Genomic DNA, 27,330 nt, shown 5'->3' with positions numbered 1-27,330 from the left:
CTGGAGCCCTCCTGTGATCCCTCCCCAGTTGGCCAACCTCTGATATCCCTTCCTGGCCCCAATTGTGCACCGGTGGGGTCCCTGGGCCTAGCCTGTGCCCTCTTGCAATCCGGGACCCCTTGGGGGATGTCGGAGAGCCGGGTTTGGCCTGATCCTGCAGACCAGGTCGAGGGACCCCACTGGTGCACAAATTCATGCACCAGGCCTCTAGTTTTATTAAATGCAGCCAGAAGGAACCAAGGTGCACCTTTAGTAGTTTTCCTAGAAAATTTTTTATCTAGACCATTTAGTTTATCATGAATATTTAATATTATTAATATTATAATGTTAATATTATTTATTGTTAATATTATTTCTTCTGCTATTCATAAAAAGGACCCCCCTTCACAGTTTGCAGTGTGATTTTCCTCACTTTCCGTAACCTACAGCATACTCAAAGGCCAGCACTTCCTGACTAAATCCTCTCCCACATTTTTTGGCATTTGTTATGGCAGCATCTCACTTTCAGGTACTAAAATTCTGTATTATCTATTATTACTATGATCTAAGTGGTATTCTGTCACTTTTGCCATGTTCCTGCCTTTAAGAATTTAATAGTCTAGTGAGTGTTTATTAGTGCCTACAGGTTCTAAGTATTGGGTTAGACCAACTCCTGTTGTTCATTTGGTATTTACAGTCCTGAAAGGAACTGCTACCCCAGTTGAAGCTTACAAAGATCAACTAACTTGTCAATATTTCACCAGAGGACCCAGATTTGAATCTAAATTTGGGTAAGAAGACAGGAACCTGGGCCTTAGGTAAAAGAGGGGAAATATTCTATAAGATTATTGCCTTTGTATTTAAATGTGAATTTTCTTCAGCATACTTATATTCAGCTGTTTGACTTCTGTTTCATATGCAGACATCTCCGGTTATTTTATTTTCTTGTGTTCCCTTCTTTATATAGTATGACCTTCTTTACCTGTCCTTTCTCTTCCTCCTGACTTTCTTCTCACTACTTTGTATGAGTCCTTTGGTGCTTGAGGCTTATTCTCATGTAAATAAATTTCTTTACAAATACTTTTTTTTTTATTGTCTAAAGTTTTACATATGTTTCCTTCCCCCCGCCCTCCCCACCCCAGCCATTCCCACCCTGGGCAAGCCCCCACTGCCCCAATGGCTGTGTCCTTTGGTTATGCTAATATGCATGCATACAAGTCCTTTGTTTGCTCTCTAACCCCCCCACCTCCCCTGCCATTTGTCTCTGGATCTATTTTTGTTCATCAAATTATGTTGATCATTATATTCCACATATGAGTGAGATCATGTGATATTTATCTTTCTCCGACTGGCTTATTTCGCTTAGCATAATGCTCTCCACTTCCATCCATGTTGTTGCAAATGGTAAAAGTTCCTTCTTTTTTATAGCGGTGTAGTATTCCATTGTGTAGGTGTACCACAGTTTTTTAATCCACTCATCTGCTGATGAGTAATCCTACTTCTAGGACTATATCCCAAGAAACCAGAAACACCAATCAGAATGGATATATGCACCCCTATGTTCATAGCAGCACAATTCACCATAGCTAAGATTTGGAAACAGCCTAAGTGCCCATCAGCAGATGAGTGGACAAATAGTCTTTTCATAGAACATCCCTCTCCTCCCTTTTTCTTAACTTAATCTCCGCTTTCTCTTGGCCTACCACTTCTTTGTTGCAATTTCTGAGTAAGGACTCTTCATTCTCCCATGTCTTTTTGCCTTCAAGTAGAAGTTGAATCAGCCCACTTCAAATTCCAAATTATTGCTCTTTCATTCTTACATAAAAATTCTTCCTTTGAAATTTGTTCTTCTTCACCGTTTCTCTTTATTACTGTCTTCCTTTTGCTTACTGTTTGCTGATCAAAGCCTTTGGCATTTCTTTCCATTTCTGTCCATTCCAAATTCCACCATCATTCTGGATGACTTCACTGACTAGGTAGGCCATTCATCCAACACAGTAGTTTCATAATTCTTTATTCTTTTCAACTTCAGTGATCTTCATTTCCATTATTTTTTAACATCTTATTCTCATATCTAGATCCTGTGAGGCACTTTGAAATCCTGACTCTTTTTTACTATCAACTGACCACACTCTCCCAAATTTCCAGTGGTGTTCTGTTTCCTTACATAAAATAACTGCTGTTGGACCTTACCAAGCCTCTGGTTTCTGCACTCCTTCTATCTCTCCCCCTCCCAATTTATCAACCAAATAAAACAGATAGTGGCTAATGTAAGTAGAAAAGGAATTTATTAGAAGTTAGTAGGGAGCTCACAAAATCAACAGGGAATCTGGAGAATGAACTTGGACAACACAACCAGCAAAAACCAAGGAGGTTGTATGGCTAAGGTCATGCTACAAGGACAGTTTGGTTAATCTTCTACTGCTGTGCTGAAACTGGACAACCAGTGGGTCCAGGCTGCCTGTCACTATTTAAGCCAATTAAGCAGAGACAGGATTGAGTCATATATGAGTGTTTATTCCAGTACTGCCGGCAGTATGGGAGAACAGCAGGTCATCCACCAAAATCTGCTCTGCACCCTCCATAAGCAGCTGCTTATATTGGGTAGGAGAAAGGTTACATGGGGAAGGGAAAAAATGGGAATAATGGTTACTTAGAGATTACAGGCAATGTGGGCTTGGGGCAGGCCATCCTTATTTGAGCAACAATGTTGTTAACCTTTCTATGATAATAGGCAGTTCTTGAATGAGAATGGACCCCATTCCAAGGTTGACTCCCAGGTCCAAGGTTGACTCCCAGGTCCAAGGTTGACTCCCAGGTCCAAGGTTGACTCCCAGGTCCAAGGTTGACTCCCAGGTCCCGGGGGTGTACAACTGCCAGCCAGGTTAGAATGTGCTTTCTATTTTTTTTAAAAAATATGTTTTTATGTATTTCAGAGAGGAAGGGAGAGGGAGAGAGAGATAGAAACATCAATGATGAGAGAGAATCGTTGACTGGCTGCTTCCTGCACACGCCCCACCCTGGGGATTGAGTCCGCAACCCAGGCATGAAAACTGATAAAGAAATGCCAAGGAATTGAACCGTTGGTGCCTGGTTCATAGATCGACACTCACCCACTGAGCCATGGAGGGTGAATGTGCTTTTTTCAATCAGAATAAAACAATCATGGTTAACAGAGCATGAATAATATTTCTTACAACTAATAGTCCCCAATATTCTTTTTCTATCCCTAACAGTACTACTGCCCTTGAACCACTGTTAACTAAATTCTTGCTGTTATTGCTTTTTCCATCCCCATATGTAATTCAAAAACTGTTCCTACTTTTTTGTATTAGCTCCTTAAAATTCAAAATCCTGCACAAGAATATTGATTGGCTGCGCCTGGGTCACATTCCTATTCCTTTACTACCTGAAGACAGAGAGGGAAGATCTATCCCTTTTGGCTTTTTTAGTGAGATGACATTGTATTCTGTTAATACAATAGGAATTCCCTCAAAATAGGAAGTATTTGGATCATGGTTGCCAAAAAACAACAACAACAACAAAAAAAAAAAAAAAAAAAGAAGGGAAAGGAGAGGAAGAGGAGGGGAAAAAGCAGAAGGAGAAGGAGGTGGAAGTTGAGAGGTGGAGGGGGAAGAGGAAGAGAAGGCAGAGGCATCCATCAATGTCTACTTTAGTCTCCTACTGGCTTAGGGTGGGGAGGAACTTTGCTTAAAACTGTTTAATCTAACTTCAACCTCCTTATTCTCATTAGAGGATCTTGCTTTGTTTTCTTAAAAATGGTAAACATTAGACCTGAACTCCCTCAGCTTGTTGCCTCTACCTTTAAACATATCTTCAACACTCCTTTCCTACGCCCCTTAGTTATTTTAGTAGAAGAGCGTTCCTTTTCTCATTTGTATTCATGAACTCATCTACTTTTTTCTTCTCCAGAACTTACTGTCATTAATTAAGCCTTTCATCTTTTTAGTTAAGAGTATTTATTAATATCTCCTTTATGCCAGACATTGTTCAATGCCAGTAAAAGTGAACTTGATATAGATGCGAAGGACTTAGTATTTAGTGGGGAAAAACAGACACAAGTACGTAATTGATTGCAGTGCAATGATTTGATCACAATGAAAATTACTTATGTAATTTTTTTAATATCTTATTTTCTATTAGAATGTCAGCACATCAGTTTTGTTCGCTACTGTGCCTTCACTGTCTACTAGTATATCATAGATGTTCGATGAATATTATTTCATGAATGAAGAGAAGTGATGTGTAAGCATCGATGACGAGTACTTGGCCTAGTCTAGAGAAGGAGAAGGAAGATGGGTGTCTGTGTGGGTGGAGATCGAAAGAGTGGCTTCGAGGTTTACAAGTTTGCCCAGCCAGCGTGGCTCAGTGGTTGAGTGTTGACCTATGAACCAGGAGGTTGCGGTTTGATTCCTAGTCAGGGCACATGCCCGGGTGGCGGGCTCGATCTCCAGTGTTGGGCGTGCAGGAGGCAGCAGATCCATGATTCTCTCTCATCATTGATGTTTCTATCTCTCTCTCCTGCTCCCTTCCACTCTGAAACCAATAAAAGTATTTAAAACAAAAAAAAGCAGGGAAAAAATGGGAGAGGACCAGCTTGAGAGAGGAGCAGGAACAAAGGTAGGGAATGGAGGAGAGGTGGATGGTTTGGGCAGTTAAAATAGTTATTAACAGTTAACATCTATTTAATATTTACATACATATTGTAAGTATTTATATATATTTTCTCATTTCATACTTACAGTATTCTGTGTTCAAGGCTTTATTCTCATTTTAGAAAAGTATGTTTGAACTTTAGGGAAACTAAATAGCTTGCCCAAGCCCACTTAGTCTATAAAGGTTAGAGTAGGGATTTGTTTGGGGTTGTTTCTGACTGCAAAGCCTGATGTTCTTTAAAACTACCCTAATTAATGTAGTGATTCCCAAACTTGGCCCCTCATCAAATCCCCTGAGGTACTTTGTAAAAATACTGGTTCCTGGCTCTATTCAGGATACTGAATCAAGTTAATATAAAGGATATCATTTGAAAGAGTACACTTAAGAGTTAATATCTACTAAACACCCATAAGAATGCATGGGGAATGGAGTGTACACAATAAATGCGTTCTTAATGTTTAACACAAAAAATACTCCTAAGATTCTTATTTTATCAACATTGATAAACCTTTAATCAGTATACAACATATTTTAAATATACATGATAGTCTGAAATGTGGCATCCTTTGTAGTAAAAATGTGCTTGTTAACTAGTATTTCTGGTATTATTTCACCATCTGATCATCATGTAAAGTGCTTATTTTCACATATGGTCATTTCATTTTTGCTAAATGGGCACTCTATAAAAAATAACATTTTCTAGAACACCTGCTAACATGACATTTCAGTGAAAATAAATGTATTATTGCTAATATTTTCCTCCAAGCTTGGCAAAATTTCATAAAACTTAATGAAAACCTACATATTAATTTTAGCTTCATTTAATTTTTGAGATATTATTTCTGATTTTGAATTAGATGTAATCATCCTAGCTCATAAAGAGGGAATATGCAAATTGACCATCACACTGTCACAAAGATGGCGGCGCCCATAGTGGAGGCATGTTTCTGTAACACAAGGTGGCTGCTCCCACAGCAGAGGCTGAGTTCCAGTAACAAGCTTTAAGGAGCAATCAGCAGGGACCTGAGGCTGTGTGGCGCTGGGTCGGGGCATGGGACCTGAGCCTGCACCCCCTGCCCAGTGGGGCTTGACAGGGGGCTTCAGGTCACGCCCCCTAGCCCTGGAGTCAGGCTGGGGACCCCAGGTCGCAACCCCCACCCGGCAGGGCTTGATGGGGGACCTTAGGCCGCACCCCCCGCCCTGGCATCGGGCCAGGGAACCTGAGGCTGTGCCCCCTGCCCTGATGCTGGGCCAGGAGACCTCAGGCTGCTCCCCCTGTCCTGGGCCTGGTGACCCCAGGCCATGCCCCCTGTCCCGGTGCTGGGCCGGAGGACCTGAGGGTGCGCTGGGGGACCTGAGGCTGCGCCCCCCTGCCCGGTGTGCACTGGCGGCCCTGAGTCTGTGCCCCCCACCGGTGGGGCTTGATGAGGGACCTGAGGCTGCACTCTCCCTCTCCCCCACCCCCGCCTGGCGCCAGGCCAGGGGACCTGAGGCTGTGCCCCCTACTTGGCAGGGCTTGACGGGCATGGGGCCGGCCGGGTCTGGGTCTCATGCGATTTTGAGGCACCGTGAGTGGGAGGGGACTTGACTCTGAGTCCCATGGCACTCTCTGGCCTCTGATAGGAGGAAGGTTTTCACATACATTTTACTAATTTTCTTTCCTCTCTGATACTTCTATTATAGAGAAAGGGCAAATAGCAATATTAAAATATTTCCTCTAATTAATCCCCTTTTAATGTGCACGAATTTCGTTCACTGTGCCACTAGTGAATTAAATAGAATTACTTGGATTACCAACCAACCAGTTTCTCATATATACCAAGGGTATAGTTTAAACATGTTCTGTAGCAAGACATTATTTCCAGAGCACAATGATGAATTATGGCTTTATTTACATTTCTATATTTTTTAAAAATACTTTTATTGATTTCAGTGAGGAAGGGGAAGAGAGAGAGGTAGGCTGCTCCCCCGCATGCCCCACACTCGGTATAGAGCTCACAACCTGGGCATGTGCCCTAACAAACCCTGACCTCCTAGTTCATAGGTCGGTGTTCAACCACTGAGCCAATCAGGCCAGGCTTTACACTTCTATTGACATGACTAATCAAGAGTTAAGGTTAAGTAAGATTTTTGCCTGGTGAAGGGGAACTGAGTATGGATCTTTAAAAAACATTTTTAAGATCTTAGTAAACATATTTTTTCATTTGTGGTGGCCATAGTCAATACAATGCTTTTTAAAACAAAAGTGATTAGTCCTTACAGTAGAGAAGAATAAACCAAATCCTGGTCCATGACCACATAAGCATGTTTCAGAGGGTTTTTTTCCTTTAGTTGAGAGGGCTAAATGACATCTAAATTCTCTTTCATCTTGAGATTCTGTGGTTTTTAATTGATTTTATTTCTGCACTGACCTAAATTTGACATTAGCCAAACACTTCATGGAAGTTTCTAAAAATTTGTATAACATCTTAATTTGTTGTGTGTTAATAACTAATGAAGATATATGGACTCCAGTTAGTACTTTTGTGGCGAAATGGCACCATAATGTTACTGGCGATTGGACCTAGGTTCAGCAACCTCTGTACTTGAGCTCTGGCTAAGAAAGAATTCAGAGCCAAGACTCAAATACAAGTAAAAGTTTATTTAGAAAGTCACAGAGTGCCAGGCTGGAGTGACTCAGTTTGTTGAGCGTCATCCCATGCACCGGAAATTGCTGGTTGGATTACCAATCAGGGTACATGCCTGGGTTGTGTGTTTGACCCCCAGTTGGAGAGTGTACAGAAGGACACTGATTGGTTTTTCTCTCTCACTTCAGTGTCTCTCTCTCTCTTTCTCTCTCAGCATGCCCTTGGGTGAAGATTAAAAAATAAATAAATTAATTAAAGTTAAAAAAAAAAAAAGGCACAGAGGTAGAGGAAGTGAGCTGTGGAAGAAGTGAGCCAGCTGGGCTTTGTGGGCTCAGGAAATAAGTTACAGAGGCAAAAAAATGGGCCTTTGGAATTTAGGAGAAAGCAAGCAAGATGTACACTCCTGGGGGGAAGGAGAGGGCAAAAGGTGAGGGGCACACTCCAGAGAGAGAAAGAGCATACTGAGTCCTCCATCCTGAGGGGTTTTATTTGCCCTCTAAAGGCCGAGGGAGATCTTAGGGAAAGTCCCAGGGGAGGATCTCAATGGAATATTCATCTGCTTTCCAGGTGTTGTTCTTCCGGGGTTGTGGTTCCTACTTACCGGTTGGTGCCAGGGTAGGAGGTCATCAGTCATCACAGCTGGTCCTAAAGTCAGCCATAGCATGTGTGGTGCCACCTCTGCCCCCCTCTCCTTACCCCCTCTGTTAGCCTTGCTGCCTTTCTGGGCCCGGAGCTGAAACACAACTGAGGCCTGGTTTGACCAGAACTCTGTCAATAGACCGGAGACTTTATTCCTACGGTTATTTGATGTGGGTCAGAACCTCATTGTCCTGAGGGATTAATGCTTAAGGGAGTGGTCATGCAGGAGCTTGCATGGAAGTCCTTTGAGGCTATTCTCTGGCTCCTGTGTTTCTCCTCTAAGGGAGTCTACCACGTGACTAGCGACATGCCAGGGGAGGAAAGTCAGGGGAGGGTCTGAACATCGATATGAAAGTCAGGGGGTCTAAACCTCCAGACCAGCAGTATCCTAGGGGAGGAAGGGTCATCCTGGGGGTGAGGTCCTTGTTTTCCCAGTTGTGCCCATTGCTAGGCACCCGGGGCTTTCCGTCCTGGTGATATTCCTTCCATCCTGGTGATATTCCATACCAGGCCTATTGCTCTTGTTCTGCTCGTGTCTGTCTGTCTACTACAGTACCAATTTACACAAATATATAGAGAAGCACAGAATTTTTTTACTCAGTGATGATACATTTGTTCACATTACATTTTATTCTAATGAATATATAGGCTAAAAATATATTTCTTAAAACATAATAATTTCCTTAGGTACTGCATTTGTTATATAGTCTAATAATCCTCAAGATTTTCTTCTATATAAAAGTTATTTTTTCATGAGATATTTTAAAATCAGAGGCATTGTTTCAGGTGTTGTTTTGAAATGTTGATTTGAGCAGTGTAAGTTGCCAAATATTTTTGCAACCACTAATATCCATTATTTAGACATCATGCAGAGACAATTGTTATAGTTATACTTTCATTTAAATTTGAATAGTTTAAATATATTTTTATGACAATAAAAATTTCTAAAGCTTATTAATCTGTCACATGAAAATATTAATAGTTTAATATAACTTTCTGACATGTTATGTATCATGGTATTTTAGCCATTCTTTGGCAAGAATATACACAGTCAGTCTGACTATAATTTTCATGAAAAGGGCAAGAAGGGGAAAGTGATGTTTTAGTTTGGGTTTGGCTTGCTGGTTGGCTTTACTACCTGGAACCTTGAATAATAGTGTTCAGAATGAGTATTAGAATTGTTAAACCCATTTTATTGTGTAATATGTATGCCCTTTAATTTTATAACCAACAATACATTTTAATTAGGATGCAGTGTATTACCATTTTTTAAGTGCAGTTCAGTGACATAAAGTACACATTGTTGTGCAACCATTGCCACCATCTATTTTCAGAACTTTTTCATCATCCCAAACAGAAACTTTGTACCCATTACATAGTAACTCCCAAACCCCACTCCTGGCAACTACCATTCTACTTTTTTTTCTCTATGAGTTTGACTATTCTAGATACCTGTAAATGGATTTAAGCAGTACTTAACCTTCTGTGTCTGGCTTATTTCACTTAATGTCTTGAAGACATTCATTCATTTTGTAGCATGCATCAGAATTTAAATTCTTTTTAAGGCTGAGAAGTATTCCATGCAATGTATATACCACATTTTGTTTATCCATTCATCCATATATGGACCTTTGGGTTGTTTCCACTTTTTGGCTACTGTGAATAATGCTGTTGTGAGCATTGGTATACAAATATCTGCTCGAGTTCCTGATTTCAACTCTTTTGGGTGTTCATCCAGAAGTGGACTTTCTGGGTCATTTGGTAATTTGATGTTTAACTTTTTGAGGAACTGCTGTACTGTTTTCCGGATGATGCTATTATTATCACCATTTAAGTTGAGGAAACAGGCACAGAGAGACTCAGCCACTTGCCCAAGATCTCACCGCTAGTATGTAGAAGAGCCACGTTTGAGCCTAGATGTCTAGCTCCAGGGCCAGTGCTCTTAATCAGATTACTGTACCTACTGTCTCTGTTGTATCAGTTTTAGCAATAATGGACATTATGCCCTCCTAATTGGGGAAGATTGGCTGATATCAATCTTTTGAGAATTGGACTATATCAAACCAATATTTTATTCCTAATACTAGAAGCCCGATGCATGAAGATTCATGCCAGAATGGGCCTTCCTTCCCGTGGCTGCCAGCACCACCTTCGCTCTGGCCCGGAGCTGCCTTTCTGCCTTCCCACGCTGCCCAGAGGCCTGGAGCTGCTGGGGCGGTGCAGAACACCTGCATTGTTGCCATGGCGATGACGCAAGCATCCCTCCCTGCCCCCAGCCGCTCGGCGCCTGCATATGCAAATTAACCCGCCATCTTTGTTGGGTTAATTTGCATACTACTGATTGGCTGGTGGGCGTTGCAAACATACGGTCAATTTGCATCTTTCTCTTTTATTAGTGTAGATTTCCCTTTTGGGGTTGATTTTTTTTTTTACATGACTAAATTGTTATAATTTGTACTCTTAAAAGTTTTCTACTATAGTTCTAGATAATTATACAGGAAAGTCCCTTTCTTTCCTAGTTATTTGAGTGTTTTATCATAAAAAAATGTTGAATTTTGTCAAATACTTTTTCTTTGTCAATTGATAGGACCCTGGTTTGTTTTTTTTCCTATATTTTATTAATGTGGTGTGTTACATTGATTGATTTTCATATGCATTCTTGGGATTAATCTCATTTGGTCATGTTGTATAATCCCTTTTATATATGGCTGGATTTGATAATACTATTTCGTTGAGGATTTTTGTGTCTATATTCATAAGGGATATTGGTTATAGTTTTCTTCTGATATCTTTTTTTTTTTTTTTTTGTAACATTGACCTTATCATATGCATTGGGAAGTATTTCCACCTCTTCAATTTTGGATGAGTTTGTAAAGGATTCAGTTAATTCTTTAATCTATACACTTTAGATGTGGCACCATATACTATATGTTTGCATCTTAAATTTATGATTAGGAGCATACATCACAAAAATACATTCAACAATAAACAAATGGAGACATGTTCTGCACTGTGATATGTAACTTGCACTTTCAATATTGGAAAAGTAGAATAGAAGGCATGTAAAGAAGTCTGATGAGATTGCTCTTCTCAATATATTGATTAATTGCAGGATAGATAAGGACCTGTTGTTAAGCTATTTTATAGCAATTTTTACCCTTTGAGTATAGGTACATTAACAAATGATGGAAGGGCATGAAATAATGGCAATATATTATCATATACAGTAGTATTTTGGAAATTTTTACTCTCTATCCTATACTAAGACTTTTTGAGAATATTTCTACCACACAGGTTTTCTGGTCAATAGTTAAGTAACTTGGCTTTGGAAAGGTAAGATTGGGAATTATCATAGAGTTGAGAAAATTTTGGCTATTAATACTTTAAAACATTATTTTGCTACAAAAATTTTAAGCAAACATTTCAGATTGAAATCCTTTGGCAGGAAAATAAATGTCTGGAAACCTACCCTCAAGTTATTAAGGTGCTTCCAAATAAAATGTTTATTTTACAGGGACACATTTGATTTAAAGCCAGTATATGTATTGGTTTCTTTACACATGAAAACTTATTGAAGACATTAAGTGAGGAATTACTGTGCTAAGGTAAACTTAGAAATTCATCTTTCACTTTAATCAAGTCATAATAAATTTTAGATGGCTCAGCCATTGTGGCTCAGGGGTTGATCTGACCCATGCACCAGGAGTTTGCTAGTAACCCAGGGGGAGGGGGCCCATGCAGGAGGCAGCTTATCAGTGTTGAGGTCTCTCCCTCATCCATGTTTCTATCTCTTTCTTCCTCTCAGTTCCTTTCTCTCTAAAATCAATAAAAACTTTAAAATAAAGAAAAATTAAGTTTTAAATAAAATAAATTTTGGATGGATCAGAGTAAATATATTTTTTAATTGTAGAAGAAAAAAGAATTGACTATTCATCAAACATTCAGAAAAAGGATGATTTTGTCCCTCCTTCTTGTTCCTTTAAAGAATAAGTTTCTTTTTCTTCTCTCTCTCCTGTTTTTTAAAAAATAAATGCAAGTTGTAATGTGTTCTTCCCACAACCCATTGAATTGTCTTGCATATACACGGGGGGCACATATATTCTGTATTTAGACAAAAATGAAACATTAGAATAATTCCCCTCTAAAGAAGTTTTGGGTAAAATGAACATCATTTGTACTTGACTTAGGAATGTGACACTAGCACAGTATAAGAAAGTGTACCATAGCTTTGCGGTAGGCTGCCTTGGGGTGGTTTTCTATCAGCATCAGTGGAAATATTCACAACTGCAATCGAGAGTTGGACTGAGTACCCTCTGATATTCCTGCTAAGATTCTAACTCAGGAACAGCCGAGTGGAGAGATGCACAGGGCAGAGTAGGAGGGGAGGGGCGTGGAACTTCCACGATACTCCTCCAGGACCTCCACTTGTTCACCAACCCAGGATATGTTTCTAAACTTTATAAGATAAGAAATCTCAACAGCTGTGACTACCTAAGAATGAAATATAATGGACTTTAAAGATGTTCTTAAATTTAAAAAGCAGATATCAGCTTTGTGCAATGGCAGTGTTCTAACCAGTGTGATCTTCCCCAGGTACTATCATGAGTAATAGGGACCTTTCCAGTGCCTCACACAAATTCAGATGTATTCAACTCATTGTATTTCAGTTAGATAAGAAGACAATACACAAGGGTGCATTGTGCAAGATTGATCATTGAATAATAATTATAATAATGAAAAATCAGAAACCTAAATGCCTACAATTTGGTGTTTTGTTAAATAAATTATGATAAAGCTCTAATACAATGCCAGTCACTAAAATCTACACTAATAAAAAAGAAAGATGCAAATTGACCGTACCTTCGCTATGCTCACCAGCCAATCAGGAGTGAGTATGCAAATTAACCTAACAAAGATGGTGGGTTAATTTGCATACATAGGCGCCGAGCAGCCAGGGGTGGGGCAGGATGCAGGCATTCTGCACTGTCCCAGCAGCTCCAGGCCTCTGGGCATTGTGGGAAGGCAGAAAGGTGGCTCCCACCGGAGTGAAGGCGGTGCTGGCAGCCAGGGGAAGGAAGGCCCATTCTTGCATGAATCTTCGTGCATTGGGCCTCTATAATATTTTTTGAGAGTGAAAGACGCTCACAGTTTATTGTTGAAAAATTGGATTACAAAAAGACAACAAGAGTAGTTAACTCTGTGGTAGGATTTGAAGTGATCTTTACTGAATCTAAACTCTGACATATCCTTTTCTTCCTCCAGTAATCATGATCATCAGAAAGGATATAGGACCATTTTTATTTTAGAAAAAACTAATCCAAACTGACCTGGAAAATTATTTGCACTTATTATGACACAAGATTAAGTATTTAAAAAAAATCTTTATTGTTGAAAGTATTACATGCCCTGGCCGGTTTGGTTTAGTGGATAGAGCGTCAGCCTTTGGATCAAAAGATCCTGGTTTCGATTCCTGTCAAGGGCATGTACCTCAGTTGCAGGCTCCTCCCCGGCCTGGCCCTTGGTCAGGGCATGTGCAGAAGGCACCAATTGATGTGTTTCTCTCACATTGATATTTCGATGTCTTTCCCTCTTCCACTCACTTTAAGGATCAGTTGGAAAGGTATCCTCAGGTGAGGATTAAAAATAAATTATTATATATGTCCCCCATTGACCCCTTCCAGCCTACTGGTTAAATCTTTATTATTTAAAGAGCGCAAAAAATTTAAGAAAAAAATGGAGGAACTTATGGAGAACATGAACAGATAATATATAACAAAATAAAGGTGATAAACAAACCTATGGATCATTATTCAGATTCATTTGTAATCAAAGAAGTGTAGATTAAAATGAGATGACATTTACTTTTACTGTTAAATCAGCAAAAGTTGTTCACTGCCTGTAAGAAAAATTAATATCAATAATTGTAGTATATTCCTTTGGTACTATTAAAAATGGAAGATTATGGAGATGATGTTGCAGCCTGGAAAAAACATAACATTTGAGTGAAATAATTAGGAATTAAAGTATTTAAACTAGTTAGGTGGGGTAGGGAATGAGAGAGCAGGATCCCTCAAGTGAGAAAAATCTGTGTTCAATCCAGTTCTCCACTTGGTAATTCTCTAATTTTGGGCCAGTGTATGAACCTCTCTGAGCTTCGATTTTTTTTTTCTTCTAAAAATGAGATGCTTACCTCTCTGATTGTAAATGTAGACATAGCACCTGACCAGAATCTGATATAGTGTTCATTCAGTAAGTTTTTGTTGAATGAATGAATGTGGTTACTAAGTGCTATATATAGCAGGTGTGTATGAAGAAAAATTAGAGGAAAATACAGGAAAATGATGGTGCTTATGTAGGGTAAAGGGAATATGAGTTAAATGACATTTTCCCCTATTTTCTGTAATTTATGATATTTATAATTAAAATAATTATCTAAACTCTTACTTTTTAAGATCTTTTTCTTTTGGGTGTCCTATTGTACTTACTATCTGAACAACAAATCTTGAGACTTGATTGCATTTAAAATATATTTCCCACACCTTGGTGTCAACCTCAACCCCTTTCTTTCTCTCTGCACCTTATATCAAACCTATCAGCAAGTCTTGTGGCTCTGCCTTTAGAATATACACTGAGTGGCCAGATTATTATGATATCTGAATGCATAATAATCTGGCCACTCAGTGTATATCCTATATAATAAAAGGTTAATATGAAGAAAAAAAAGGTTAATATGCAAATTGTCCCCTCGACCAGGAGTTCGACCAGCAGGCAGGCCGGCCAACGGCCATGTCCTCTCCCCCTGGCCAGGCTGGCTGGACCCCACCCATGCACAAATTCATGCACCGGGCTTCTAATATATATATATATATATATATATATATATATATATATATATATATATATATATCCTACCTAATAATAGACAAATATGCAAATTGACCGCACCTTCGCTATGCCCAAGCCACGCCCACCAGCCAAGCCACACCCACCAACCAATCAGGACGAGTATGCAAATTACCCCAACAAAGATGGTGGCTAATTTGCATATCAAGACAGCATAGAAAGAAGCCAAGAGCTGCAGAAGGGAGCAAAGCTGTGGAGAAGCAAGCAAGCCGGGGTCGGGGGGAGGAGAAGGGAGGAGCGGAGGCGGGGCGGAGGGCGAAGGAAGGAGAGCGGGCGGGCTGGCGGAGAAGGGAGAAAAGCAGGGGGGCTGGCAGAGAAGGCAAGGCGGGGGACAAGGGAGGAGAGCAGGCGGGGCGGGGTAGAGTGCAGCAGGAAACCCTATTGCAGGATTTTTCCTGCAACGGGAACACTAATATATATATATATATATATATATATATATATATATATATATATATATATCCCGAGTGGCCAGATTATTATGCGTTCAGAGATCATGCGTTCAGTGTATATCTGAAATCCTACCATTTCTCACCACTTCCACTGCTACCATTCTGGTAAAAGTCACCATTAGTCTCTCACCTGGAATACTGCAATAGCCTCCTACCTGGTCTCTTTGACTCCACCCTTGTTCCTTTCCAGATTTTTAGAGAGAGAGGAAGGGAAAGGGGAGAGAGAAACATTGATTTGCTGCCTCCTGCATAGCCCCTACCAGGGATGGAGCCCACAAGCCAGGCATGTCCCCTGACTGGGAATTGAACTGGTAATCTTTCAGTGCACGGGGCAGTGCTCACCAACTAGTCACACCAGCCCAGGCTCTAGTATATTCTTTCTTTTTTTAAAAATGTATTTTATTGCTTTTTTACAGAGAGGAAGGGGGAGGGATAGAGAGTTAGAAACATCGATGAGAGAGAAGCATCGATCAGCTGCCTCCTGCACACTCCCCACTGGGGATGTGCCTGCAACCAAGGTACATGCCCTTGACTGGAATCGAACCTGGGACCCTTCAGTCCACAGACCAATGCTCTATCCACTGAGCCAAACCAGTTAGGGCTCTAGTATATTCTTAACACAATAGCCAAAGCAAATATAAGCCAGGCCATATCACATCACTGCCTAGAAACCTGCAGTGATTTCTCATCTCATTGAAAGTAAAAGACAAAATCCTTAATGTAGCCCCTGTGTAGAATCTGTCCTCCACCCCAAAACTCATCTTTTCTGACCTTATTTCTTGCCATTCTGCTTTTCTGTTCTCTCTGCCTAAAAATCATTCTTGCAGTAATTTATTTATAGGGCTCTTTCCCCTCCTTTGGTTTGCATAGATGTCAGCTTATCATGAAGTAGGCCTTCCCAAGCCATCATACCACCCTTTCCTCCACCCACACACCTAGCACTCTTCACATTCCTTCCCTGCTTTATTTTTCCAGCACCATTTGACTTACTCTAAATCTTTTACCAAATGTGTGTAAGCTTATGTATCTCCCCCAATAAAAAATCCCAGGGAGCCCTAGCCGGTTTGGCTCAGTGGATAGAGCGTCAGCCTGCGGATCAATAGGTTCCAGGTTCGATTCTGGTCAAGGGCACATACCGTGGTTGCAGGCTTCCCTGTCCGGGCCCTGGTTGGGGTGTGCGTGGGAAGCAACCAATTGATGTGTTTATCTCATATCAATATTTCTCTCTCCCTTCCCCTCTCTCTTCCATTCTCTCTGAAATCAATGGAAAAATATCCTCGGGTAAGGATTAAAAGAAAAAAAATCTCACAGAGGCAGAGATTTTTGTCTGTTTTGTTCCTTGCTATAACCTGAACACCTAGAATAGTGTCTAGTACATAGTAGGCACTCCATAAATATTTATTAAATAAATTACTTTTTAATTGTCTCAAAACCAGTTGTTGCTTTTGTATGCTTCCCATCCCCCAACTTCAGCCCTCCTCAAGTGTAGGAAAAGGAAGGCAGGTGAGCAACTAGTGCACCCCAATCAATATCGGTGGCACTGAATCCTTGGCCTCTCAGGCTGCTGCTTGAGATAGAGGGTAGGCTGTGTGGGAAATGTTCTATATCTTTATCTGGGTGGTGGCTCCATGGCTCCATGACTAAGTACTTGTGTAAAAACTCATGAAGCTGTGCATTTAAGATTAATGCACGTTTGGTACTAAAAAGGTCTAAAAAAGTTTGTTCCCTTCTTTGAGATCGCCTGAGGAAGTTAAACACGCTAAGTGACAGATTAAGATGATTAGGAAGGAGTTCTGCATATTCTTTCTTACTGAGAATTTCTAGTTTATTGAAAATTTTCTGTTGAATTCAAAATTAAAGTAAAATAATTTTTATTTCCTTTGTCTTTTACAGAGATAGTAGTAGCAGACTTGCAAAGAAAAATCAAAGAGGCTTTTGAAGTGTTTGACCATGAGCTGAATAATACAGTGGATGTGAGGTTTGGAAATATTTTCTTTGTTCTTATTCTAAATTACTGATATAACTCATAAAATAGAAGAAGGCTCTTTTTTCTTTTTCTTTTTTTTAACATTCCTTGGATTTATCATGCTATTTTAAGTATTTATGTTGCGGTGCCCTGTAAAAGGTCTTTTGCTAACTACTGCTTCAGATCCATGCTGTTTCTTATTCTTTATGGTCTGGTGAAAAGAATATATCTGCATTGCCTGTTCCAAACTAATTCTGTGAGTTAGAGAAACTACTGTAGCTTTAGTGCTAGACACAAAGTTGGCATTCAGTAAATATTTGTTGAGTGAATGAATAGAATTTTATTTTAAAACTAGAAGCCCAATGCACGAAGATTAGTGCAAGAACAGGCCTTCCTTTCCCTGGCTGCCGGCACCCCCTTTCTGCTCTGGAGCTGCCTCTTTCCGCTCCGGCCCCGCCTTCCTATTGCTGCCCATAGGCCCCGCCCTGGCCACTCGGTGCCTGTGTATGCAAATTAACCCACCATCTTTGGTTAATTTGCATACTCACTCCTGATTGGCTGGTGGGCGTCACAAAGGTACGGCCAATTTGCATCTTTCTCTTTTATTCGTGTAGATGAGTAGGTATGTATTACCAAGCCGTGAATGGGAAATTACACTGATTAATAATGCTTAAGGAGGGAAACACGTCCCAAGTAAAATAACAAAAAGAAGCAAAAACAAAAGAACGTAAAATGATGAGAGAAAGACATGAATACCAGTAGATCTAGAATGGAGGACAGGAAACAAAGAGTAGTTTGAGACCAGAAAAAAATAAAGGCAGAAGGCAGCAGAGACATCCATGGGTGTAATAGAAGTTGTAGGATCCATGCCCCCATTCTGTGTTCCTTCCCCTTACTCTGCTTTACACACATTGAAAGATTTAATGGAAACTTTTACCACAGTGGATAGAGAGGAGCTCAGGTGGTGTCTCCGCATTGTTTTAGAAGGAAACTCAAGGATAGTGAACTTTCTTTTTGGGCAGCAAGCAGCCATTTGGCAGTGCTGAATTTGGAATTATTTAGACCTTTCACAACAATGAAAAATGTTTCAGTCAATTGATTTAGTAAATGTTAGGGTTGCCGAAGGAGGCCTGCATGGGGCCAAAAGTGGTAAGGGATTATAAATTAGCTAGGCCATCTGGAGACCAGATGGGCTGAGCCCCCAAATGGCGCCAGCACCTAGGGGTGGGGGAGGCAGAGGTTTTCAAGGACTCCAGGCTTTTTCGGGCTCAGTGGTTGAGGGTTGGCCTATGAATCTGGTGTTCATGGTTCAATTCCAGGTCAGGGCACATAACCCAGATTGCAGGCTCAATCCCCAGTGTGGGGTGTGTGGGAGGCAGCCAGTCAATGATTCTCTCTCATCATTGATATTTTTATCTCTCTCTCCCTCTCCCTTCCTCTCTGAAATCAATAAAAAATACATTTTTTTTAAAAGAGGGAATTTGGCAGAGACATGAGGGGATGCATGTACAGGGAGGAAAGACCAAGTGAGGACACTGAGAAGATGGCCGACTGCAAGCCAAGGAGAGAGGTCTCAGAAAAACCAACCCTGCCAACACCATGATCCTGGAGTTCAGCCTCCAGACTGAGAACATAATGCTGTTCAGTCTGGTATTTTACTATGGTAGCCCTAGCAAACTAATAGTTAGGATCATGATGATGGTGGTGGTGCTTTCTCATAAAGTTAGCTCATATCTCATATGTGTACTTATTTCTGTGTGTGTGTGCTTTCTCCCGCTTGATTGTGCATTCCATGGTTAGAGCAGGGACCTTGTCTGTCTAATTCTTGACAGTAACCTCAGTCAGTGCCTAAGGCAGTGCCTGAACCATAGGAGATCCAGGGTTCTTCATTTGGGGGCTGCAAACTCTAGCACATAGGACAGTGCAAGAAATAATAATGTAACAAGTTAGAACCAGAGGGTTTTCTGTTAGCATATTTTAGTAGCAGAAAAATGACTGTCACTTCCTTCCTTAGAGGGATATTTGGAAAAAGAGGCTTTTTTTTTTTTAAAAAAAACAGTTCTGCAAATAAGGAGATTTAGCCATTATTTGAACTTCATTTCATGGCTTTGTCAAAATAAGATTAATCTGTGAAAAATGCCTTCCTTGAGGGCAAGGTTTTCTCTGTGTTTTCTGCTCTACTATAAGTGGTTCTAGGCACATAGTAGTGTGCAATAAATATTTATTAAATGAATGAAAATAATTTCACATCTTTTTTCCTTCTTATGAATTTTTAAATTGCTTTTAATAGTCTCTCATACTTAGCCCAATGTCAGTTATTCCACAGAGGGTAAAATACTTTGCCTGTTCTTTTCTCCTTAGAATTGCATCAGTTGTCTTGAATCAGGTCTTCACTTTTTGATGTTTTGACCTTAGATTGCCCTTAAACTGAAGTCTCACAACCTAGCTCAATGGCACTGGCTCCCCCTTGTGTCAGAAACGCGGTACCACACACACTGAAGGCTGGCTTGCCAAGAATCAACCTGCCCCTCCCATCCCCCTCAAACATTTTAAATGGCCCAAATGCTATACATAAATCAAATGGTGATGTCACTCTTGGGCAACCTTATTGTGACTCATTTGTTGTGAAATGATTTGTCTCCATGTTTAGTACTGTCTGTATACTCCAAGTACAGAAACAAATTCTTAATATTTAACCATAAAGGCTTTTGGAGTTAGTTTGTAGTTCATACCAAGAATTAATGGCCTGATCTTTTTCTGGCCTCTGTTTTTTCTTGCCCTGCTCCTTTTTCCGTAGCTGACCTTTGGGAGCCTTACTACGCCTCAGTTAGCTGTATGGTTCTCCCAGAATGGCCAGGTTCCCAGCTCCATCCAGAGGCCATCTGGAGTTCTTCAGGGCCCACCTGACCCCTCTGCTGCGTTCCCAGGTCTGGACACAAAGTTGCAGAGTGAAAGGAGCTCACGGGTTCACCATATTCTGTCCTCCGGGCGTGTTTCAGGACATGAGAGCAGGAGAGCCTGAGTCATCTGTGTTCCTGCTCTAATTTCCCTTTCCTCTCCTCCCAGGGACTCTGTGCAGGAACTTGGGAGGCCTCTTGAAAGAAATGCACCTCATTCAATCCCCTTTTGAGGAAGGAGCACATTTGAGAAGAACGGCCTGTTAGTGTTTAAACATCGCCTCCCTTCCTCTACCTCTGTCCTTGGTTCATGTTCTTCTTAGTCACCTTCTACTTGGCCTTGACTGGGCAGTGTCATCAGCCAGCCTTCTGGGCCAGAGGTCACTCTGACCGTTTGGCTGGGAACTGCTCATCTTTTGAGAGCCTGAGCCCAGTGCTCAGTACAAGTCAATCATGCAGCCCGGCTCTCAGCCTGTGGCAGCAGGAGCAGTTCACAGCGCTGCCTTCCTCATTGTTCCACCATCTCTCCACATACTTCTTATTTCCTGCAAGGAACAGAAGACCCATAGCAGCCTCATCTCAGCTCATACTGCGTGGTATTTTAGATCTATTCAGTGTTCCCAAGTTTTCAATTTCAGTGCTACAGTGCTGAGTAAACAGGTTGTAACTCACTGTGAAACCGAAGGTTAAGACATCCTTGATAATCAACATTGCAAGCCAAAGTGATAAAAATAGTATAACACAAAAAAGCCAGTTGTTTTATAAGTAGTTTATAAAAGGCAGGATTTCTATTATTCTTTATTACTTTGGTTTTGATTGTTGAGACTGAAATGTGCTTAGGTGTATTTTTTAAATAAACACTTTTTCATAAGAAAATTTCAAACTTCTAGACAAATAGAAAGAATGGTGTACCAAAAAAAAAAAAAAAAAAAAAGAATGGTGTACCAAACTGCACTTTCACCTAGATTCCCCAGTTCTCAACATTTTGCCAAATGAGCTCTTCCTTGCATGGACTCACTCTCTGTCTCTCTCTATATACAGGGTGTCCTAAAAAATGTATACCCACACTTCGAATAATTATAAAGGCAGTGTTTATAAAAATACATTTTATTTTCAAAATTGAGCTATCAGCTGTTAAAGTGTGTGTACATTTTTTGGGACACGCTGTATGTGCACATATATGCATTTTCTTATTTAATGATTCTTTTCATTTTGCTGGACTATTTGAGTAAGTTGCAGACATTGTGACCTTTTTCCAGAAATACTCCAGTATATATTTTCTTTTAAAAGAAATGTTTTTATTGATTTTTAGAGAGCGAGGAAGGGAGAGGGATAGAGAGATAGAAACATCAATGAGAGAGAAACATCACTGATTGCCTCCTGCATGCCCCTACCGGGGATTGAGCCTGCAAGCTGGGCATGTGCCCTGACCGGGAATCGAACCAATGACCTCTGGGTTCATAGGTTGATGCTCAACCACTGAGCCACACCAGCTGGGACAGTGTATATTTTCTGAGAACAAGAGCATTCTCTTACATAAGCCACCGGTTTTGTGTGTATTTTTAAAGGTAATCTTAGAATCAGAGCATTGGGGAAGACTTTTAAGAGTCATTTGCTCATTCCTCTGCTTCTTGCAGATAAATTCTTTGACAGAACAAAATTGATATTTTCCAAGGGTGATAAACAGGGGCCAGGTCTGTAACATAAGCATGTGAATGAGAAGGCATAGGACAGTTCTCGTGACATGTATGTATGTGCCATATAAACACACCAACACTATGCAAACAAAACCTTCTCTGAGGGCCAGGTCTGTCCCTTGTGTTAGGGTCTTTTCCGCAGCTAGGGTTCAGCAATCTGGAGAAGGGCTGTGCATAAATGAATAAAGAGACTAGAGAAGAAATATAAATTTGGGAGGCATGGGGGAGCCGGGGAAGCTCCACTTTCTAGTGAAGTGGGCTCTCCGAATGTCTGGACCTCCGGCTTTTATTTGCTGGAAAACACATTGGCCCTTTAGGAATGCAAACAGGTAAAGTTTGATAAACAGGAAAAGATTATCAGGTTAGGGGAAATTCCTTCAGCTATTCCCCCAGCAGCAGGTAAACAGGAAAAGATTATGAGGTTAGGGGAAATGCCTACAGCTGTTGCAGATCTTCAGCCATGCTGAAGCCCCAAGGTTCATCAGCCTTCTGATGAACTTCTTGCATAATTATGACCTGCTGGAATTTGCCACCAGCATATCCCCCTTTTTGATTTAATAAATTTAACAAGAATGTATGCCATTTGCAGAGCTCAGGTCCTTTTAAGATTTTTAAATTCAATGGAAAGAATTGAGTTCTTTCATGTCCTTTTAAATTGCTGCCAGGCATCAAAGGAATCAGTTTGTATTAAGCTCCTTTCTGGGCCAACAGTTCTTTGAGTCCCCTTTCCAGTCACTGTCCCCTGTGACATGACAGCAATGATATCCCAATTCTGGATAGTGGACAAACGGTGAGTAATGGCAATGCAGATCCGACCTTTGGCTTTGTCCCAGGCAACCTGCAGCGATGCACAGCTGCTGACTGCTAACATGGCAAAGTGTCTTTTACTATCTCCCATCTCTGGACTGTTTCTCCTCTTTCTCCTTAGCATGTTGCTTGGGGCCACCACCATCTGTGGCTGGAGTAGTCTGGTTAATTCCTCTCTTGGTTCCATTGTTGCAGAAATCCACACGGCTTGGAGGAGTTTTTTGGAAATATATAAGCATATTCTTGACCAAAGGTTAATAAAGAGACCTTTCTATAAACTAGACTTGGGATCTTTTCATTCTGCCCAAACCATTTTCCTTTGGCTTATTCTTACACCATGAGTGTCTTGCCATTAGCATTACAAGTGAAAATAATTTTAAGTAAGGTTTAATGTAGTTTACTTACAGGAGATTACTCCACTATCCCCCCCTTTTTTTTGTTTTAATACATTTCAGAGGCTTTTGGAAATCCTGCAATGCAGTCTTGATAGCTTTTAATTTAATTCTTAGCACAGAAGTATGACTGGCCTGAATTCATTGTGTGATAAGTAGCTTTTACTATGAGATGAACCATCAGTAAAAAATTAGTTGAGGCGGAGGGCGGGGGCCGGACGCTGTGGCTCAGATGTCATGTGGCCTGTGTTTTGGACCATGTGTGGCCTTCATGGTTGGGGCTGTGGGCTACCACCTGGAATGGTTCATCCGGGGAGGAGGAGAAGAGCATCTCAGAGTGTCGGGAGGACTGAAAGTTGGATGAGCTGCTAGGTAAGGACCACACCCAGTGGTGAGCTTTAAGGACAAGCTGGAATTTGCTCCTAAAGCTGTCCTGAACAGAAACCGCCCGGAGAAGAATTAATAGAGGACACAGGGCCATATGGGTCCCTCCATAGGCTGTGACTGGTCCTGCCACCATGCTGACCCAGCTCCAGAATCCACATCTAATTTGCATTGTTGCTTATTCTGGCCCCTCGGGCACCGCCCAGCCACACACATACTGGGTGCTCTCCTACAGTCAGGCACACGGACACACTAGAAGCTGAGGGGCCAGTGAAGAGGAAGGCCCTGGAGGGTTCTGGCCTGCAGGCTGCATCTGCTGTATGGTGGGCACAACTGCCCCGGCTTGTGGGCGCACTTCTGGGAGTAGCGCTATGAAATGAACCTGGGCTGTCAGTCCCTGCGGGGAGCAGTTTGGCCTCAAGCTGAAGTGCATGGGGTTGGGGTGTTGCCTTAAGAGAGATACCACATGTCTAGTTCCTGTTTGCATGGGAAGAATTCAGACATCTACCTGGTTCCTTCCCTCGTTTGCCCAGTCCTTTGTGCTGAAATCCTGTCCTACCAGCTCAGGAAAGGGGGGGACTCACTGGGGAAGGGCTGTTCTTGGTAGCCCAGGCTGTTCACTTGGGGTAGGCAAATTTCCTTGAAAATAGTCACCATCTTTCATCCCCCCCATCACTGTATAGTGCAAAACTTGATTACAGTGGCATCTGAGAACAATATTGATCTAATTCTAACTTCCAAATGGTGTGTGGGGTCTCCTTAGGAGTAATGCAAGTGCAAGCATTTCAGGATTTCAGGATGGGATAACATTGGCCTTTAACTAAGGACTCCAGGGTCCTGGAGGCTTTGTTTTGCTAGTGTGGTTGCACTGGGTCCTGGAGGTGGGAGTTCTGGAGGCCAAGTTCCCAGAGGCTTTTCTGTCATGGTGATAAGAGGCTTATTGGACCTTTCAGAATCTAAATTAGAATAGACCAGGGTGCTTAATAGTTGCTATCAAATTTTTCAATTTCACACACACACTTTTCCCTATAAAAATAATCGATGTAGTTAGAACATTTGGTAGGGATTTTTAAAAAGGGCTCTTGGACAACTCGCAGGGCTCTAATACAACTAAAACGCTAACGTTTTGTTAAGTTTTTAACAATTTCCCTATTGTTGGAGGACATTTAGGTGGTTTCTGGTTGCTCACCAGTATAAATAGTGCAATGAATACCTTATATAAGGCTTTTCTTGAGTTTTGGGTTTTATGGTAGGAATAGTAAATGGCATTTTGGATGAAATGGGATGAGCAGTTGTTTATATATATATATATATATATTTTTTTTTATTTTATTGATTTTTTTACAGAGAGGAAGGGAGAGGGACAGAGAGTTAGAAACATCGATGAGCGAGAAACATCGATCAGCTGCCTCCTGCACACCCCCCACTGGGATGTGCCCGCAACCAAGGTACATGCCCTTGACCGGAATCGAACCCGGGACCCCTCAGTCCGCAGGTTGACGCTCTATCCACTGAGCCAAACCGGTTAGGGCGGGATGAGTAGTTTTAAGGGTCTCAACACATAATATAAAATGTCTTTCCTAAAGAGCTGTAGAAGATTATACTAAAAGCTACCACTTAAGATGCCGCAGGGCCCTGGCTGGTGTGGCCCAGTGGGTTGGAGCATCAACCCGTACACAGAAAGGTCATAGTTTCGATTCCCAGTTAAGGCATATATCCAGATTTTGGGTTTGATCCACACAAAGGAGGCAGCCGATGGATGTCTCTCTCACGCTGATGTTTTCTTCTCGCCCTTTCTCTCTAAAATCAATAAAAACACCCTCGATGAGTGGTAAAAAAAAAAAAAAAAATTAGTTAATGCTCCAGGAATGGGTTCCTGCCTAGTACAACTAAGTTCCCCTGAATATTCACTTATTTCAATTTGCTAATTTAAATCAGTCTGAAATAAAGCTTATTTTCTAACTTTACTTTTCCTTGGGTATGGACAGTAAATGACATTAATTACATTTCTGCTATTAGTCTTTGGGTATACCCATATAAGCTTTGTTTAGGGAGGCAAAATGTAAATTACTTACTTTTCTTTTTGAGGCCTAATATGTTAACTTTTAATTACAGTTTATAAATATTTGAAGGAAACCTCCCTTTATTTCCTCCCAGAGTAATTTCTAGGCTACATTTAGGGAGCTTCTTTTAAAACCTTTTTCTTTTAAACTGAGAAACACACTTGGTTGATATTCAGATGCTGGCTCATGCTACCATGACTATATTTCAAGTGACTCTCTATTTATGCTGATTGATTAATGATCAGATTTAATGCTTGAATAATAACCTTCAGTTTACCCTGTAAATACTAGCAGAAGAGATTTTAAAAATTTAAAATTTCTCCTTTTTATTAAGCTTAAAATTTACCTTTAAACAGTATTCTTTTTGGTTAGTGCTCATTTGCATACACAGGGGGATTTTGGGAGGTCTTAGTAACTATTTTAGAGGACTTTACTAGAATTAATTGTTTAACACTTTGGCTTCTCATATAACTGAAATTATATGACACCTTGATTATATTTTAAAAATGTTAATTTATTAAGTAATTAAAGTAGGCATCTTTATTGAAAAAGCAAAGTAAGCAAACTTATACGTTTGACCTATGAAGTATAAATACCATCCCATCCCCCCAACCTATCTGAAAGCAGGCTGCCTGAGGGCTATTGCTTGCTTTTGTTTTTAAAATTCCGCTGCTGAAGAAATATTTAGCAACTTTGCCTTGCCTCCCTTAGAGGTTAAAATCCTCAAACATTTAAAATATATGTATATAAATAAAATAAAATATATTTATTAATTTCTATTTGATAAAGCTTTCCACGTGATTTCAAGTATATTAGATCAGCCTATTTCAAAATTATTTCTTTTAAGAAGAGAGAATAAATTCTTGAACCACTCCAGGGCCCTTGGAGTGTCCTAAAATCATCTCTTGGTTAAATTCTTGAAATTTAACTTGGAAATATTATCAAATATATATACATATATCCCAAAGATTATATTATATACTTTTTATAATTATTCTAAAAGATATCAATTAAATTTAAACTGGTTATTATATTAAAAATTTGGTTAAGACCATAGAATTAATTCTCTTTTTTAATTAGACCTAGGTTGAAATTTTACCATATGTAGTACTAAAATATATTTTGAACTATTAAATTCTCCAGAGAAAATACAAGAATTATTTTCTCAAAATAAATTTCTATACTTTATGTATTTTGTTATCACAACTATATGATTTCTCCTAAATTAATTTGAACTTTAAACTCTTAGAAGCCTCAAATTTTAGCTGGCAAGTTAAATACTTATAATTTCTCAGATTAATAATTACTTCACATTTTTAGAATATATTTCAAAAATAAAATACAAGACATATTTAATTAAATAGATTCAATTCTGTCCTCTAGATTTTTATATGAGGCAAACTCAGATTAACATTTCAGTATTATGTCATTTCAAAATACCTAGATATTTAATAAATTTTATTTAATTCAGCAAACTCCAAAGTTTTAAGTTGCCAACGCTTTGGAAACAGCCTGGTCTATTTAAATGTAAAATCGCTACATTCTTTCTTTAAAAGTTGCTGCCAGCGGGAAACTAGCCCCCTTCATTAATAAAGTGTGCAGCCAATCTTCACCGGGGCTACTGGACCTTCATTATCAATATACCTATACTTATTACTGAAAAGCTCTACCACAAATCCTTTACTTTAGTTATATTTACTTATCTATGTTTTAATAAGTTTGAGATTTTAAAGCTAAGTATTATTATCCAAGGCATTTACTTTGGCAAATTCTGTAACAGAGATAATTTACTGACTTGGAGGAATGCGGTCTATTATTATTAAAAAACTACCTTTAATTATGGAAAT

The 27,330-nt window shown here is 40.2% G+C and overlaps 1 protein-coding gene across 2 annotated transcripts in view; it reads left to right on the top strand.

Moving 5' to 3' along the window:
* DRC8 (dynein regulatory complex subunit 8) overlaps nt 1–27,330 on the top strand; it is an 80,193-nt gene that overhangs the window by 13,294 nt on the left and 39,569 nt on the right. For both annotated transcript variants that reach the window (XR_013813122.1, XM_079763814.1), the window contains exon 2: nt 17,171–17,255. Coding sequence is in view for 1 of the 2 variants with exons in the window: in XM_079763814.1 (XP_079619940.1) it covers nt 17,171–17,255 (85 nt within the window). In the remaining variant the exon portion in view is untranslated. The remainder of the gene's footprint in view (nt 1–17,170; nt 17,256–27,330) is intronic.

Source organism: Cnephaeus nilssonii, assembly GCF_951640355.1.
Source record: "Cnephaeus nilssonii genome assembly, chromosome: 23".
In the NCBI taxonomy this organism is placed as follows: domain Eukaryota; kingdom Metazoa; phylum Chordata; class Mammalia; order Chiroptera; family Vespertilionidae; genus Cnephaeus; species Cnephaeus nilssonii.
Note: the sequence above shows the minus strand (reverse complement) of the source record. Positions and strands in the feature narration are given on the sequence as shown.